The sequence below is a fragment of the Coenobita brevimanus genome, chromosome 4 (assembly GCF_032717465.1).
Source record: "Coenobita brevimanus isolate Jiangsu-jjx chromosome 4, ASM3271746v2, whole genome shotgun sequence".
Lineage (NCBI taxonomy): Eukaryota > Metazoa > Arthropoda > Malacostraca > Decapoda > Coenobitidae > Coenobita > Coenobita brevimanus.
The window spans coordinates 38766690-38783162 of NC_136957.1; the positions used below are offsets into that span (position 1 = coordinate 38766690).

At 45.4% G+C, this 16473-nt stretch overlaps 1 protein-coding gene across 1 annotated transcript in view; it reads right to left on the minus strand.

Annotated features, from left to right (window-relative positions):
- LOC145395755 (2-Hydroxyacid oxidase 1-like) overlaps positions 1–14564 on the minus strand; it is a 31210-nt gene extending 16646 nt beyond the window's left edge. Inside the window, exons 1-2 of the mRNA XM_080269297.1 lie at positions 14488–14564; positions 71–237 (exon numbers count right to left, since the gene is read on the minus strand). Coding sequence (XP_080125423.1) covers positions 71–207 — 137 coding nt within the window. The 5' untranslated portion in view covers positions 208–237; positions 14488–14564. The remainder of the gene's footprint in view (positions 1–70; positions 238–14487) is intronic.
- Between the last annotated feature and the right edge of the window lie 1909 nt (positions 14565–16473).

Below are 16473 nucleotides of genomic sequence, written 5' to 3' on the forward strand. Positions count from 1 at the left end.
TCGAAGTCCTTTTTATTATGGCAGCCCTAGATACCATCCGAGCACAAAGCAGTACTGGCAAAGTTCATACCGATTCATTGCGTCCTTGTTTTCCTTGAGTGTGACCTCATCCAGTGCCCCAGACTGGTAGTAGCCGAAAGCATTGAGAGGGAGTAGTCTGCGGGCCTCCTTCTCGTAATCGCTCACACACACTAATGGAGGTGCCATCCTCAGCTCAGACTGAGTAGTGATGTGATACTGTAACAGATCCATTTAACAGTGTAACTTTAATTTTCAGTACAGTAGCCTACAGGCAGTTTGCACTTCACCATCCATGCCTTGATACTTACTCATTGCTATTCGAAGGCATTTAAAATCTTCTTTTTCAGCTAATTGTACCTTATTCTGAGTCCAAAGTATAAATAATTCTCAGTGTACTTTATAACCATAAACTTGAATGAATAATTTTCTCAGATATGATAATCTAATTTTTACAAGCAACGACATTGAGCTTCCTCTCCGCATACACTTCGTCATAGTCACATACTCGAAAGCTGCGTCACCAACATGCAATCAAGTCAAGATTCTCAACACACTTCCCTTCTGGTTCATTCGCACCTCAGTAAGGATTTGGAACAACACTGCCCCAACGTGATGGGTTATGTAAGATTGGGGTGGAATAGCTTAGGTTGCCCAGAAAGTTATTTTTTTTGATAGGGTTAGGTTTTGCACTTCTCTTTTCTTGACATACTGTAATAATGTAATTCCAAGCTTAACCAGATATCAAGGCCGTGCACATGGGGGGGGGGTTGGGGTCCCCCATTTGAAAAGAATAAATAATGCAAATGAAAATAATGCTAAAAACGCACACTCATTAAATTAAACCCTGTTGAGAGTGTTACTATTCTACAAAATATATGAAAGAACGAATTAAAATGTTTCACGAAGGTCCTATAATGTTTTGTTACCGAAGAGAATATAATGGAAGGTCAGGGGAGGCTATTGAAAAAAAAGTTTGTAGAATGTAATAGAAAAATCTAGAATGATCCATAAGGGAATAAAAAAGGTACTTCAGTGCTGAGTGAGGACTGGCAGAAATCAGTGAGTGAAGAAGTGTTTTCTATCGTTTTTCCTGTATTTTTCAGTGAAAGATGTCAAGTATCGACCGAATTCTCTGTTTCACTTCCAAGGTTCTGTAGAGTTCAGTATGTAAATTACCCTGAGTTTGTATCCTTTCAGCACTTTAGTTACAGTACCTAAGTTTGCAGTATTGCATTTAGTGGGTAATTTAGGCGCTTCAAACGGATTGAGCCTCAGGTAATGCCACTCAGGGATGCGTGAGACTGGTCACTCTCATCTTAAATGTCAATACCAACTTGCCTAGCGCTGGGCTCCTTGTGGGTCAACATAGGATTAGATGATGAATGAATGAAATACAGCGGATAAGCTAAACTGTTATGATATTTTTTTTCAACCCACCCTTTCAAAAATCCTGGGCACGGCCCTGCCAATTATGTCTAGAAAAGAGGAGTACAGAACCTAACCTAACAAAAAATAACATTCTATGGAACCTAACCTGGCCCATCCTAACCTAACCTAACCCACAGAAGAGGCGATGCCTAGAGTAACGGTGCTAAGCGTCCTGTATATTTTGTTTACTGTTAATGCCAGTGTGACCATATTTGGTCACAATGGAGTTTAAGGTATACTAAAAATAACTGTGAAAGTCACTGAAATTCGTACAAATGGTTTTGAACAAGGTTGATTTTAACATGTCGATTTGTCAAAATTAGTGCCAGACTTTAAGAGTAATTTGCCGAACAAAATAATAAAATAGCATGGTACAGTTATTGTTGTTTGTGATTACCAATTGTAATAGCACAGAACATAATTCCAACAATTATTGAGTGGTAAATAGATACTCAATTGATGAAAATGAGAGGATGATACCTGGAAAAGATATTAGCATAATACTACCACTACTTTTATAATCATCATCATCATCATCATCATCATCATCAACATCCGGACCTCCTTTCCCACCCTAGGGCAGGGTGAGGAGTAGCGATGTCCAAACAGCCCAATTTGCCCAGTCTAATAGGCCACGCTTCCATTCACACATCATTCAAGCCCCCGGAATCCTGGCAAGATACGCCCCAAACATTCACCACGTTCTGTAGCTTCACATAAACCACATGCCACGATATTCCCCTATCCAAAATCATGGCGTAATTAATAATTATTATCATAATTAAAAACTGATAGAACTACAGTATACTCTCTAAAATCTAGAATGGTTGATTATTGACATTAATAACAATATCATTATTACCGGTATGAATGTATTGGCACTGGAATCATCAATCTAGACTGCAGAGACTGAATAATGTCAGTACTCACCACTCAGTACTACAACATATGAGAAACGTGCGCAACAGCAGTGGAGATTGTACGCAGTACGAGAGATGCGCGCCAACTAACTCAAGTCTCAAACCACAAGGTCAGGGAATGCTACAGTTACGTCAACGCCCGCTAGCCCGGCAGCCAACCAGAGGGCACCGCGCAGCTTGCTGAGTTATCATTGGCTCAGGCCTTCCTCGCTGACAGAAAACGCACGCTCCAGGAAGCTGGGTGATGGCATCGCTTGCGGGAAAAGTAAACACAATGTCATGACAAACATACTGGATTTTATTATCAGACGTTTCGACATTTCCTTTATGTCTAAAATGATAAAATGATTAAGATTACTTACATGTAAATATCAAAGCGCACTAAAGATAGAATAGTGGTAAAGAAGAGAATTAAGCAATGTTTAAGGTATGGGATGATATAGTATTATTAAGTTGGAGTTTATGCAGTGTAATATACAAGGACTCGAAGATTCTTAAACTATCTCAAGAGCAGCTATCAAGTATTTTGAAGTATTCACCTTTCAGACGAGTATCACACTGAACACTATGTTCCTCACAGGTAAGGTAGTGACTGAAGCCTACGACCAATTCTGCCACTTTATTTGTTATGCTGGATGTTTTTAGACCGACTTCTCGCTCTAAAGACACCAGCGACTGAGCGGGGTCCTCTTTCTAGATCGGAAGTAGAACACTTACAAAGGAACAGTGCATAAAAACGGCAGGACACCTTAACACATCTATTGTCTCAGTTCAATTCCCTTTCAATATACATACTGTAATGCTAGGTGTTTTAGGTTCGGCTTCCCGTTCCGTAAACGCCTAGCGTATAGCGGGGCTCTCTTTCGAGACCAGAGCTTAGACAAATAAGAGACAGGCAGGACACAAAAACTCCAGGCAACAACCTTACACGTGCCTTGCTTAGTTAGACAGGGGAATAAGTAGATGTTACAGACCAAGTATACTGGGCTATTATAAACTCTTGTATCTAGATATGGTTAGTAGTATCTCGCAAGATACTGTTTTGAGTCACAGTGGATAGCACTTGAGGCAGAGTGTTCTTAATTAGGGAAGTCCAGGGTTTCTATGCGTGTGGAGTTGTTAAGGTTATTTCACACTGGGGAGGGTTGTGTAAGGCACTGGGGTCTGATTATGATTATAGTAGTGCGAGATAATTTCTGATGGCAGCGTATTTACTTTGTTACCCTCCACTCGTATTTTGCTTTTAACCAGTTATTATCACTTACTCTACCACTTTCATATTATTATTGTATTATTCCGTACACTGTTCACTGTATCTATTATTCTCTTCAACACTTAGTATTGTCACTGACTTCTGCAAAAGGGCCAATTCACTGTTTTGCCTAAGCACTGTTTGATCACTGACATTGCACAGTTAGGGCCACTCCGGTCGTATCTGGCGGCAGGGGCGCGGGCAGAGGGGCGGCACAGCTCCGTTACTGACGGGGCTGGGCACCACCAGGGGCCTCCGTACTCAGAGGGCACGGGATTACACGCAGGGACGTCCGGTCTCGTCCAGGGCTGTGGGTGGCGAAGGGTCCAGCGCTGTCAGGGCTTGGGACAGGAGTGTGGCCCTCAGGACTGGGGCCGAACAATTGCCTTAATCGGTCGTTCAGACTCGTGACAGAGGATGAGGACCTACGCCGTCGAGGTATGGGGAGTTCCTGCCCGGGAGTTCTGGGGGCGGTCTGGGGTTCCCAAGGGCTGCGGTCCCCGGGGCTTGGAGGCGCTGACAGGAAGGGGCTGTGGCACTGGCACTGGTCTGTGTCAGGGTCCGTCAGGTGGGTCTCCTCCAGAGCCAGTTGTAGGGAGCAGAGGCCGGGTGAGACTACAGGGCCTCTCCAATACTCTTCTACGCCCGAGACTCCCTCTGTGTCAGGGGTCGAGGAACAGACGTCAGTTCCAGGCAGGGGAGCGGCTACAGGACGTCTCCTGCCATAAGGCCCGGCTACTGGCCATGGCTTCCTAGGGGTGTGGCTACAGGCCGTCGCCAAGGCTCGGCTACTGGCCGTGGCCTGAGAGAGTGGGTGGCTGCCAGCAAACCCGGGGGCACATTCAGAGCGGCTACAGGGCGTCTGACGAAGGCGATAACGGCTACAGGCCGTCTCCTGCAGGAGGGGTGTTGAGCGGCTACAGGCCATCTCAGGGGGAACACCTTTGGAGAGGCTACAGGCTGTCTGACGAAGGTGGGAGCGGCTACAGGCCGTCTTCTCATTACCCTCAGAGCAGCTACAGCCCGTCTCCTTCAGGAGGGGTGAGCGGCTACAGGCCATCTCCTTCAGGAGGGGTGAGCGGCTACAGGGCGTCTCAGGGGGAACGCCTTCGGAGTGGCTACCAGCCATCTGACAAAGGCGGGAGCAGCTACAGGCCGTCTCCTTCAGGAGGGATGTTGAGCGGCTACAGGCCATCTCGGGGGGAACACCTTCGGAGCGGCTACAGGCCGTCTGATGAAGTCGGGAGCGGCTACAGGCCATCTTCTCGTTACCCTCAGAGCGGCTACAGGCCATCTTCTCGTTACCCTCAGAGCGGCTACAGGTCATCTTCTCGTTACTCTCAGAGCGGCTACAGGCCATCTTCTCGTTACCCTCAGAGAGGCTACAGGCCATCTCCTCGTTACTCTGAGCGGCTACAGGCCATCTTCTCGTTACCCTCAGAGTGGCTACAGGCCATCTCCTCAGGAGGGGTGAGTGACTACAGGCCGTCTCAGGGGGAACACCTTCGGAGCGGCTACAGGCCGTCTGATGAAGGCAGGAGCAGCTACATGCCGTCTCCTGCAGGAGGGGGTTTGAGCAGCTATAGGCCGTCTCAGGAAGAACACCTTCGGAGCGGCTACAGGCCATCTCCTGGTTACCCTCAGAGTGGCTACAGGCCGTCTCCTTAGCGAGGGGCAAGCAGCTACAGGCTGTCTCAAGGAAGACACCTTCAGAGCAGCTACAGGCCGTCTCTGGGGTGCTGGCAGGAGCTGGATAGGCAGCTCCACCCCTTAGCTGGTTGGTGAAAGCTCACCCGGAAGTTAGTGTGATATTCCTGCTATGGTGACGGTGGGCGAGTTTCAGGTCATAGGGGCGCATGGCCCAGGCTGACTTAGGCCATTTCGCACTGAGTCCAGGCGCGCTGCTGCTGCTCCTCTGTGGGCTCCTTGTGGGGGTGTCTGGGTGTTCTCGGGAGCACTATACTCGTACTGCATTTTACATACAAAGATACACTGAATATGGATGGGGTAAAGTGACAGGGTGACTAATGCTATCATAACATATCACATGGGCACGGTATTGATGCCTGAGTCCATGTACAATTTCCTTTCAATACACATATATAACATATCACATGGGCACGGTATTGATGCCTGAGTCAGTGCACAATTTCCTTTCAATACCTATATCAAGATACACTGAACACGAATAGGGTAAAGGGGCAAGTTAATTAATACTAGTGTAACATATCACATGGGCATAGTATTTATGCCTGAATCAATGCACGAGAGAATATCACATAGCCGTGGCAGCACTGTTCATACGCTCTGTCTTTTGGACTGCATTTTCGTAGATTAGTCTCTTGGCCATGCACTAGTATATTACCCTGGTTCTGGAGGGCTTGGGCATAAGAGTAGAGACCTTTGTGTATAGTTTCTGTCTCACTGTTTGTATCAGTTATAGTCACTTTCACTGTTTAAGTCTTTAGCACAACTCTGGGAGTTGGAGTCGTCATCACTGGGCTACTGAGGCCTGGGTTTAACTGAGGTGGCACCCAGGAGTGGGAGGGAGCCCTTAAGGGAAGCCCTCCTGTAGAAGGCACGGGACAGCTCTTGGGGGCATTGCGGCCAGGGCACGTGTCTGGTCTGGGGTGCAGGGAGGCCCTTTCCTGTGTGGGCCTCAACCTGGTACGGGGCCCTCAGGACTGGGGTCAAACAGTGTCAGAAGTCGGGCCTGCTGCTTCTTAATCCTGGCGGAAAGCTGATGGAGAGTGGGGCCAGAGCGGTCCTGCCTTGGGGTCCACGGGCTGGCCATGGGAGGCCTGGAGCTGCAGTCGCCTCTAGGTTGGGGCGCCGTCAGGGGTTGACTGTGGCACCTCTCCCGCAGGGTGTCAGTCAGGATCTGGCATTGTCCAGGGGCAGACTGTAGGGTGTGAACCCTACCTTCAGCGACAGGACCTCACCACCACTCCTGGAACGGCAGCACCTCCGGGGAACCACACCTGGAGGGAGAGAGAGAGAAGGGCGTCTCATGCAGCCGAGGGGTAGTGAGCAGGCCATGCAAGGGACCTTCCCCTCCAGGAGAACCCTCGAGACTGTGGATGAAAGGTGTACAGTGGCCGTCGTTGCGGTTCCACAGCCCCTTGGGGTAGCAGCAGAAGGATGTACAGTGGCCGTTCCTTCCCCGGTACATACAGTGGCCATTACCGTGGTGCTGCTCCTGAAGGAAGAAGAGGCAGATGAGGGACGTACAGTGGCCGTTCCCTCCCCGGCACGTACAGTGGCCCTTGCCATGGGTCTGCCTGCCCAACGAGAAGTAGTTGAGGGACGTACAGTGGCCATTCCCTCCCCGGTACATACAGTGGCCGTTACTGCGGGGTTACTCCCACAGGAGGAGAAGGTGGATGAGGGACATACAGTGGCTGTTCCGTCCCCGACGTGTACAGTGGCCACCGTCACGGTTCCACTCCTCCTGCCTTTGCCTGTCAGTGTGTGCTCACTAGCTAGCACACCGAGGTGGTCTCCAGACGTGGCTGAGCCAGAAGGACGTACAGTGGCCATTCCTTCCCCGACGCGTACAATGGCTGTCGTCGAGGGGCTACAGGGGGAAACAGCTGAGGGACGTACAGTGGCCATTCCCTCCCCGGTACGTACAGTGGCCGTTATCGCGTACTGCCTGGGACTGTATCTGAAGCAGTCCCACCTCGATCCTGCAGAGGGCTGGTCCGGCCGAGACGTAATATCGCATTCCTGCGACGTCGCAGTTGGGTAGGTTGAGGGGAAGAGGGACACAAGGTCGGGGCGCCCCAGTGCCCGTCTTGCTCTGGGCCAGTCCCGCACTCACCTGGCCCACCATGGTGTCCTCCTGGGGTGGGGGTACGGCTGCGGCTCCATAGCGGGGTGTGGGGTCCGGCGCCGGAGGCACACATATTATTATTATTATTATTATTATTTAGTATTTGCCTATTGACCATAGGGGCTGAGGCCCCTGATCATTAAGGAATATATATATACATGTACATATATATACACATGTATAGTCTAGTGATGTATCGGATACCAAATTTTAGAGCTCCATGGAGGCAGAAGCGGAGCCAGATTTTTAATTCTCATAAAATGCAGTTGCGGATATAACTGCAGAGAATAAGATTTTAATTTTTGCGGACGTGGAGACAACTGTGGATTATTTTTACCTCCATGTCCGCAGTTGCAGATGCAGACGCAGATTTTTTTTACACATATTATAGTACATTTATGCAGTATGAAGTGACGAGTTTCAGCCACTTTTAACCAGGATGTGAGACGGGGACCCAACTCGTCATGCATCATTGATAAATAGATCACTGCCAGCTTGTCTGAAATTTGATGCCTGTCTGTACACCGTGGAACTGCTGCTGGCTGTACACTGAGAGTCATTCAGTAAAGTATAGTTTGATATATGCTGATTTGGGGAGAGAGAGAGAGAGAGAGAGAGAGAGAGAGAGAGAGAGAAGAGGAACAATGAGAGTCGGAGGGAGGAAGAGAGCTAATAGAGAAGAAAACAGAAAGAGGAAGACGGACTGGTAGGTGAGGGGAAAGGAGAGAAGAGTTGTGGATGAAAAGGAGAGAGGAAAAGAATTATGACAAAAAAAGAAAGGAGAAATATTGGATAAGTGGAGATCAGCAACCTCTGTGGTTCTTTGATGCGGAGGCGGATTATTATGCAGAGCTTTTATTATCTGAAAACGCGGTGACGGATAATGATGCGGAGCTTTTGTTGTCTGAAGATGCTTACATTATTTTCACTGCAGAGGCTCCACGGAGGCAGAGGCTGATATCCGATACATCACTTATGTATACATATCATCATTATCAGCAGCAGCCAATATAAGTTCATTGCTGAACAAAAGCCTCCCCCAACCTTCTCCACGAATTACACGACCGAGTCAATCTCCGCCACTTTTTCCAAGCAGATTTCTCTATCTCATCTCTCCACCTCCTGTCTGGCCTTTTTCTGTTACGCTTACAGTATCTTGGTGTCCAGCCAGTCAGCCTCTTGCTCCATCGGTTATCCCTTATTCTTGCTACATGGCCTGCCCACCGCCATTTCTGTTCTTTTATAACATCTGTAATGTCTTTGACTTTAGTCTGTTCTCTCACCCAAGTTGATCTTTTCCTGTCTCTTAAGGATCTACCCAACACTGAACTTTCCATTGCTCTCTGAGAATGGATAAGTTTATTTTCCATTGATTTTGTTAGTTTCCAGGTCTTACAATCATACATGACTGGAATTACAGTATACATTCGTTATATACTTTATGTTTCATACACATTGGCAAGCTACTTTACATATGTCTCTATATTTACCAAAAGCGTTCCATCCAATTTTGATGTGTCTTTTTGTTTCGCAATCATGGTCTTTCGTTAATTTTAGTATTTGCCCCAAGTAATTGTACTCCTTGACTTCTTCAAGAATTTCTTCGCTTATTCTGATGACGCTCTTTCGTGTATGAGGATTAAACATTAGTTTTACTCCAGTTCAACTTTAGCCCTACTTTCAGACTTTCTCTGTTCGGGTCATTTAACATTTCTTGCAGTGTCTCTGCTGTTTCTGAGATTAGGACAATGTTCTCTGCAAATCTTAAATGGTTTAGCTTTTCTCCATCTATGTTTACTTCTTTCTTTTTCCAGTCTAGCTTTCTGAAAATACGATCTAGGCATGTTGTAAATAATTTTGGTGAAATTGTATCTCTTGACGCACGCCCTTCTCAATCTAAATTTTTTCAGTCTTTATGTGATTTAATTCTAGCAGTTCCCTCTTTATATATGTTTTCGGGCAGTTTTACAATGTTCTCATTTATTCCTTGTTCTGGCAATGAATTATAATAGCTATGTGCTTCACTGAGTCAAAAGCATTTTCGTAATCATCGAAACGGTTTATTATATTCTGTAGCTTTCTCAAATAGCTGATTTATTGTGTAGATGATCAGTAGTCGAATACCCGCTTCGGAATCCTGCCTGTTCACGAAGTCGGTTTTCTTCCAAATTTGTTGTTATTCTGTTCGTAAGGACTTTAGTGAAGAGTCTGTAAATGACTGATAATAAGCTAATGGGTCGATAGTTACTAAGATCTTTTGAGTCACCTATTTTGTAAATTAAAATAACTATTGCATTACACCATGTATTGCGAACTTTCTTCTTTTTTATACATTGAGTAACAAATGTGGGCGAGCCTGTTTTGTACCTCCACTCCTGCATCCAACAGTAAATCTGCTACTGATCCATCACCTGGAGCCTTCCCTCTTTAAAAAAAAACTCTATCTATCTGTATATCTATTTATCTATCTATCTATATCTATATCTACATTTATATCTATCTATCTATCTATATCTATATATATATATATATATATATATATATATATATATCTTCATACACACGTTCACTACACACACACACACACAATATATATATATATATATATATATATATATATATATATATATATATATATATATATATAAATATGAAAAACCCACCCCAAGAGGAGACCACAGGGAGGCACGCGGATGTGATGAAATACCCATCCCAGGGAGAGACCACAGGGAGGTGTGCAAAGGGCCCGGACCAGAGGGACAGACGTCCTCCGTCACCATGTGCTTCTCCTCAATGGAGCCAGCAGGAAGTATGCTGTCCTGCCTTACTACCCTCCAGCCGGACCAGCACTCGCCAGGATCGTGGTGGGACTTTTACACACAGAGTCCCAAGTAGAACCGCAGCAATACCCAACATGCTTGATGGGGAGGAACATCCACCATACTTCCCTCATCTACAACCCCCACTGGGAGCAGGACTGCGGCAATGCCCACCGTGCTTATCAGGGAGGGAACGTCCACCGTACTACCCTTGTACACCGCCCCCACTGGGAACAGGACTGGTGGGCTTGTCGGGGAGGGAACGTCCACCATACTCCTGTCCACTGTACTGTCTGCCGCCCCCACAGGGAACATTACCACGGCAACGCCCACCGTGCTTGCTGGGGAGGGAACATTCACCGTACTTCTCTCATCTGCTGCCTCTACAGAGAACAGGACTGCGGCAATGCCCATCATGCCCATGAGGGAGGGAACGTCCACTGTACTTCCCTCGTCTGCTACCCCTGTGGCTCCCTTTGAGGGTAGCATTCCTTGTTTACCTCTCCTCCAGAGGCCGAGTGGGATGCCCCTCTCGCTCCCCCCACACCCCAAGGGATGGAGCTCACTCCCCAGCAGAGTCCCTGTTGGAGAGTGTCTGGAGTGGCCCCATGATGAGCCTGGGAGTGTGCTCATTACAGCTAATGCCCTGACGCCACCAGCTACTGCCAGACTCCCCAAGGACGAGATGGCGCAGGCAGCCCCTGACGGCCTCTGGATGCCGGTGAGACCACAGCGCCCAGTCGCTGAAGGATGTACCCAGGACTCCCGGGTGGGACCTACCCAGACCAACTGGCAAGCCATCCTCCTCCTCAAAGGGCAGGCGTAGAGCAGCGCGTCTGCTCGCCCTAGTCGGCCCCAGCCCCGAGGGCTGCCAAACGCACCGAGGCCCCACCAGAGAAGGGCCTCCCTCGACGCTGCCACTCTGTAGCCTACACCGTACAATCCTTCACACGACCAGGGACCTGTGCCTATCTCGAGAGTGCACACCTAATAGAACGCCTCCCACACCTGGGTGACACCTGCAACTACCTGGTCTTCTGTAGTCCAACTCCTATTCTTATGTACTGATACTGTGTTTGTTCCATGTCATTTGTACTGTGTCCTGCACGTGTATCTTTTGTGGTAACATACATGTAAGATTGGCTAACCTGTGTTTGAGCCCTGTTCCTTTGGTTGCATGCTCTAGACCCGTTCTTGAAAAGAACCTAAGTTATGCTATCCGAACGATTGTTTGGGAGTTATAGTGGGGTGGGGTGTGGTGGGTGATGTGAATTGCAAAGCTTGATTTAACAGAGCTGATATCGTTCTCTCTCGTGGGAGAAAGACTAGAGGATTCGGTAATATGCAACGACCTCCGGCATTTGCATACCATATTCACAGCACGTAAGGGTGTTGAGAAATATAATTAGCCAATTGGTAAAGTACCCTGATGCATTACAGATAATATTTAGGAACAAAATAATTTTCCAGAAGTATATGCCACCGTTTGTTCATACCGTGACTTCTATAGTGCCCTTAGATTAAGGTTACAAGGCAAACCAAAAATATCCTCTCACTGTCGCACAAGGCGATAATCAAACCCGAAACCTTTCATCTGCGTCCAAAAGTGTAAATTCAGCCGGACAGCCTAGTTCTCGGACAGCCTAGTTCTATCTTTCAAGATTTTGTCTTATGGACTGTTTGGGTCGAAGGTGTTTTAGTTAAAATTCTCATACACTACTGCGATATGGTTTTTAAAATCATAAGGGACAACTTTAATATGGCTTGTATTTGATGATTCCCCTTATATTATTTACAAAATTCCATAGCCTTTACATCTATACCCTACGTAATGATCCATGGAGATGTTAGTTTCTGCAATAGTCTCATTGGACGGTATTTTAATGGTGTGGGAACGAATCTCTTCATCGAATAACGCCCTAGGATTACGAGGCTTCAATAAATAATCCCCATTCATGGCCTAGCTGAGGATCGACTCCAGGCCTCTGCTCTGCGATTCATAAATTCTCCCGCAACAATATTCCCTTCCAGGATAGTTTACTCTGTAACTTTTACTTGAGAGAGAGAGAGAGAGAGAGAGAGAGAGAGAGAGAGAGAGAGAGAGGGGGGGGGGAGGGGAGGTACTCCGTTAACCAGGGGCGGAGTTTCTGGTGGCGAGTGAGGAGTGCAAGAGGGAGAGGGAAGCGGAGATGCAGGGCATTACAGTGTTGCCAATAGAGACCTCATTCTTGCTTTCAACATGAGCGTCAGGACTTATGAACACGATAGTACCTGGTTGTCGCAAACTATGCCGTCACTACTACTCTCTAAAACCAACACAACTCTTCACCAAAGCACGAACATTAAATACTCCATCTTTAAGTGAGTTATCACACTGTCTTACATACCTACTATCCATTTCAGACCCCATGATGCATCGTTTTTCGCAAATATGTTATAAACAAACAGTTGGATCAATATGACATTTTGGCACAGCTTGTTTGACATCGTCCCTTAATTGATGGCACTACAGTGCATTGCCAAGTATTTTTCATTAAGGAGTTTACTCTTGGCTTTGAAGGCGAAGCTGGCAAGAGCCGAGAAGACATTCGGACAGGGGAAGGTTTTACGTGACGTAGTTGTGACGTGTATCACTCCACAACCTCTCCCTCCATTCCCGTCTTCCCCTGTCCAAATGTCTACTCGGCTCTTGCCAGCTTCGCCTTCAAAGCCAAGAGTAAACTCCTTAATGAAACACACTTGGCAATGCACTGTAGTGCCATAAATTAGGGGACGGTGTCAAACAAGCTGCGCCAAAATGTCATATTGATCCAACTGTTTGTTTAGAACATATTTGCAAAAAACGATGTCTCATAGAGCCTGAAATGGATAGCAGCATGATAATAACAGCTGAATATCACAGAAATCTTCCCTGTACTGGAGTATGATTCCCAGACTTTCAGTGGCGGTCACTGTGGCCCTGGTATGGGTTGTGACACTGCGAGGGTGCATGTTTCGCTCGAGGTTTGACTACTTTTTTCAGAAATATTATATCGGAGAGAAAAAAATAATGACATCCCGATGATTACGAGTGACCATTTTATTACTTTATGTAACTTGTACACAACCGTCAACTAGTCCATTTCGCGGCAAATGTCGCTTAGCACCGTTACTCTGAATAATTACCCTCAACCCTGCACCAGTCATTCTTGCTTTGACTTCTGTTACATCATTGTCCATATAATGGACCATAATTTAATTGCCCATAGAGCAGACTTTGTTGCAATCTTTCCTTAGTGATTTACCTTGCATGTTACGCTTTGGTAATCTCTGGATTACCCCTTACATAATTTTGATGACGTGGCTTGCGTTATACTCCGTTCAGTTCAGCTTGGTCTAAAATTTCATTCTCTCCACCTTCAATGCTTGAGATGTAATGAGATAAACATTAGAATACGGCACTAGTCTTGAACAAGTGCTATGGAAAGAATGTAAAGCTGTAGTATTGTCTTTTTCTTTCACTGAGCCATGCGAAATAAACTGCAAAAGAACGAATGCTTGGACCAAGTACAGTATATTGCTGAGGAAGAGGTGTTATAAATGCTCCTGACCGATGAAAATACAACCCAGTCACGATATGACAACGGTGCAATGAAGTACAGAATCGGTGGTCATTTACCGAATCGGCACTCTTAATAGGAAAATATTATTATTTTTTTCCATCATATAGGTTCATACACACCTAATTATCTGAAATCCAGTAAAAAAAAAAAAATGTGCTTAATGTAACGATTAATAAAAACTCAGGATTCAGAGCGAAAACGTGCTAAAGTTAGGTGGTATTTCCCCTTTTGATCGCCAGCACACCTTGACAAACTTCTGTTATGAATAAACACTGATTTACAGTGCATATAGATGTATTTGCATATTAAATTAATAATTATACAAAACCTATCAAGGCACGTTGTCGAGCTGAAAGCTAAACACTTCCGCTAACACTAACAAGTTTTTGCTTTAACCCCTGATCTTTCATTAAGTTTAATTAAACAAAAAAATTTGAACGGATATCAGATAATTAGGTGTGTATGAACCTATATGGTGATAAAAAATATATTTTCCAATTCAAAGTGCAGATTCGGTATCTCGTCGCAACCCGTGACATTCTCTCTCTCTCTCTCTCTCTCTCTCCGAAAAGTTGTCACTTAGTTTTCCTTTTACTCAGACATTACTTACCTTGTAGAAGCCTCTTACTGCCTTAGATGCATGTAACTGGTATGCACTGCCTTTTTATACTCGCTGAAGAATCTTTTTCTTTGGCTCTGATTTTTTTTTTTTTTTACCCACTACACTTAAAGGCAATAATGTTGCCAGCAGCTATTGCATTGTGTCAGGAATTACTGGATTAATCTTATATACAGGACACTGTTTTTGTGTACTCTTAAGACTGAGTGATCTTATTTTATACCCAGTATACCTAAAAGTCAATTAAAATTAAGAGTTTATGTTGTCAGAATGTATTTAATAGAGTATATTAAGTAAATTACCAATAAACACAGGGCTCTACCTCCCAACCCAACAGCTGAGAGTGCACTGAAGTTAATACCTCCTCTGACCCTGAGCCAGCTGATGCTCTCTCTAGGCTCAACAGAGATACAACCAATTATACTGGGGTGGCAATATGTGATTTTTTCTCTTTTGTGCAGATGAGTTGATATAACGTTTGGTAATGCAAGTAAATTTAGTGTGGATGTGGTTAATAATTAGTTAAAAAACAAAGTACAGTAATTGATATTGTATTTGGTAACTCAAGTGACCTTCATGCTTGGAAAGATACTGACTGAGTGGCTCCATTGACGATCCCATGAGTGCATCGTGCCACAGTTTAACCACAACTAAAAAGTATTGACTGTATGAAACTAAGTAATCTGAGCATTTCTGTTTATTCTTATTCTTAAATGGATGCAGTGATAGAAGGAGTAAACCAGAGGTACATCAACAAAGGTACTGCACGTTTTATGAGCTTTCAGCTGATGTGGTTTGTTGCAACACCACCCTCTATTCTGATAACACTTGTCACCCAACGATTCTTTCATTTTCTTTTTTTTTTTCTTTTTTTAATGTGGATAAGAGTGAACATACGTGAATGACCGACACTCAAAGATAAAGTTGCAGTTTCCATGACTTGCAACTGTTGTAGTGTTTCCTTTTAGTGTCATTAATATCAGGCTCGATAGCGAAGCTGGTATTGTTTTCAGTTTGTCTGTGTGTGTGTGTCTCTGTGTCTTTTAGCACGATCACTTCGCAACCGCTCAAGATACCATCACAAAATTTTACAGGTGTGTAGTAGGGGAAAAAAATCGATCACGAGTTCGACACTGGTGAAAGTAGGTCAAGGTCTTTGTGTCTGTTACCAAAATTACTTCGCAACCGCTCAAGATATCAAAAAAAAATTACAGGTGTGTAGTACGGATGAAGATCTAAGCGTATTGCTTTCAGTTTGTCTGTGTGTCTGTTAGCACGATAACTTCGCAACCGCTCAAGATATCATCACAAAATTTTACAGGTGTGTACTAGGGATGTAAATCTCCTACGAGTTCGAAATCGGTGAAAGTAGTCAAGGTCTATGTGTCAGTTCCCTTGATAACTTCGCAACCGCTCAAGATAACATCACAAAATTTTAAAGGTGTGTAGTTGGAATAAAAATCTCCCACGAGAACGAGATTGGTGAAAGTAGATCAACGTCAACGTCATATTCCAAGCCGCGCTAGATATGTATCAGTTCGCGGGTGGTGTGGTTCTCCAATTAGGGGGGCCTCTACTGTAGTATCCATTTAACACCTGCTGAGGTCCTGGGAAGGGATGCTTTCACATGGCGGTGGTTGCTGCCCTGGTTATGCAGATATCCCCCTCCCTAACCCCCTGAAGGCGCTCTGTGGACTGCAGGAGAGGGAAAGATTCAGCCTGCAGTCCACTGAGTTCACATTCAGATTAGCCTAGGGACACAGCAGCAAAGGCTATTGCCTGTTCTAAGACTTGAAAAAAGAATGTGAGAGGGAGCTGAAAATGTCAAAGGTTTGGGTTGTGAGTGGATTTGTGTGTGACTCATTTATGCTCTCATACTCCTATTTCTGTCATGATCACCGCATTTATTTATGAGGACTATGATGCTGTTAAATATAATATCAGCTGAATTATGTAGCATTGGAGAGGCTTGACTTC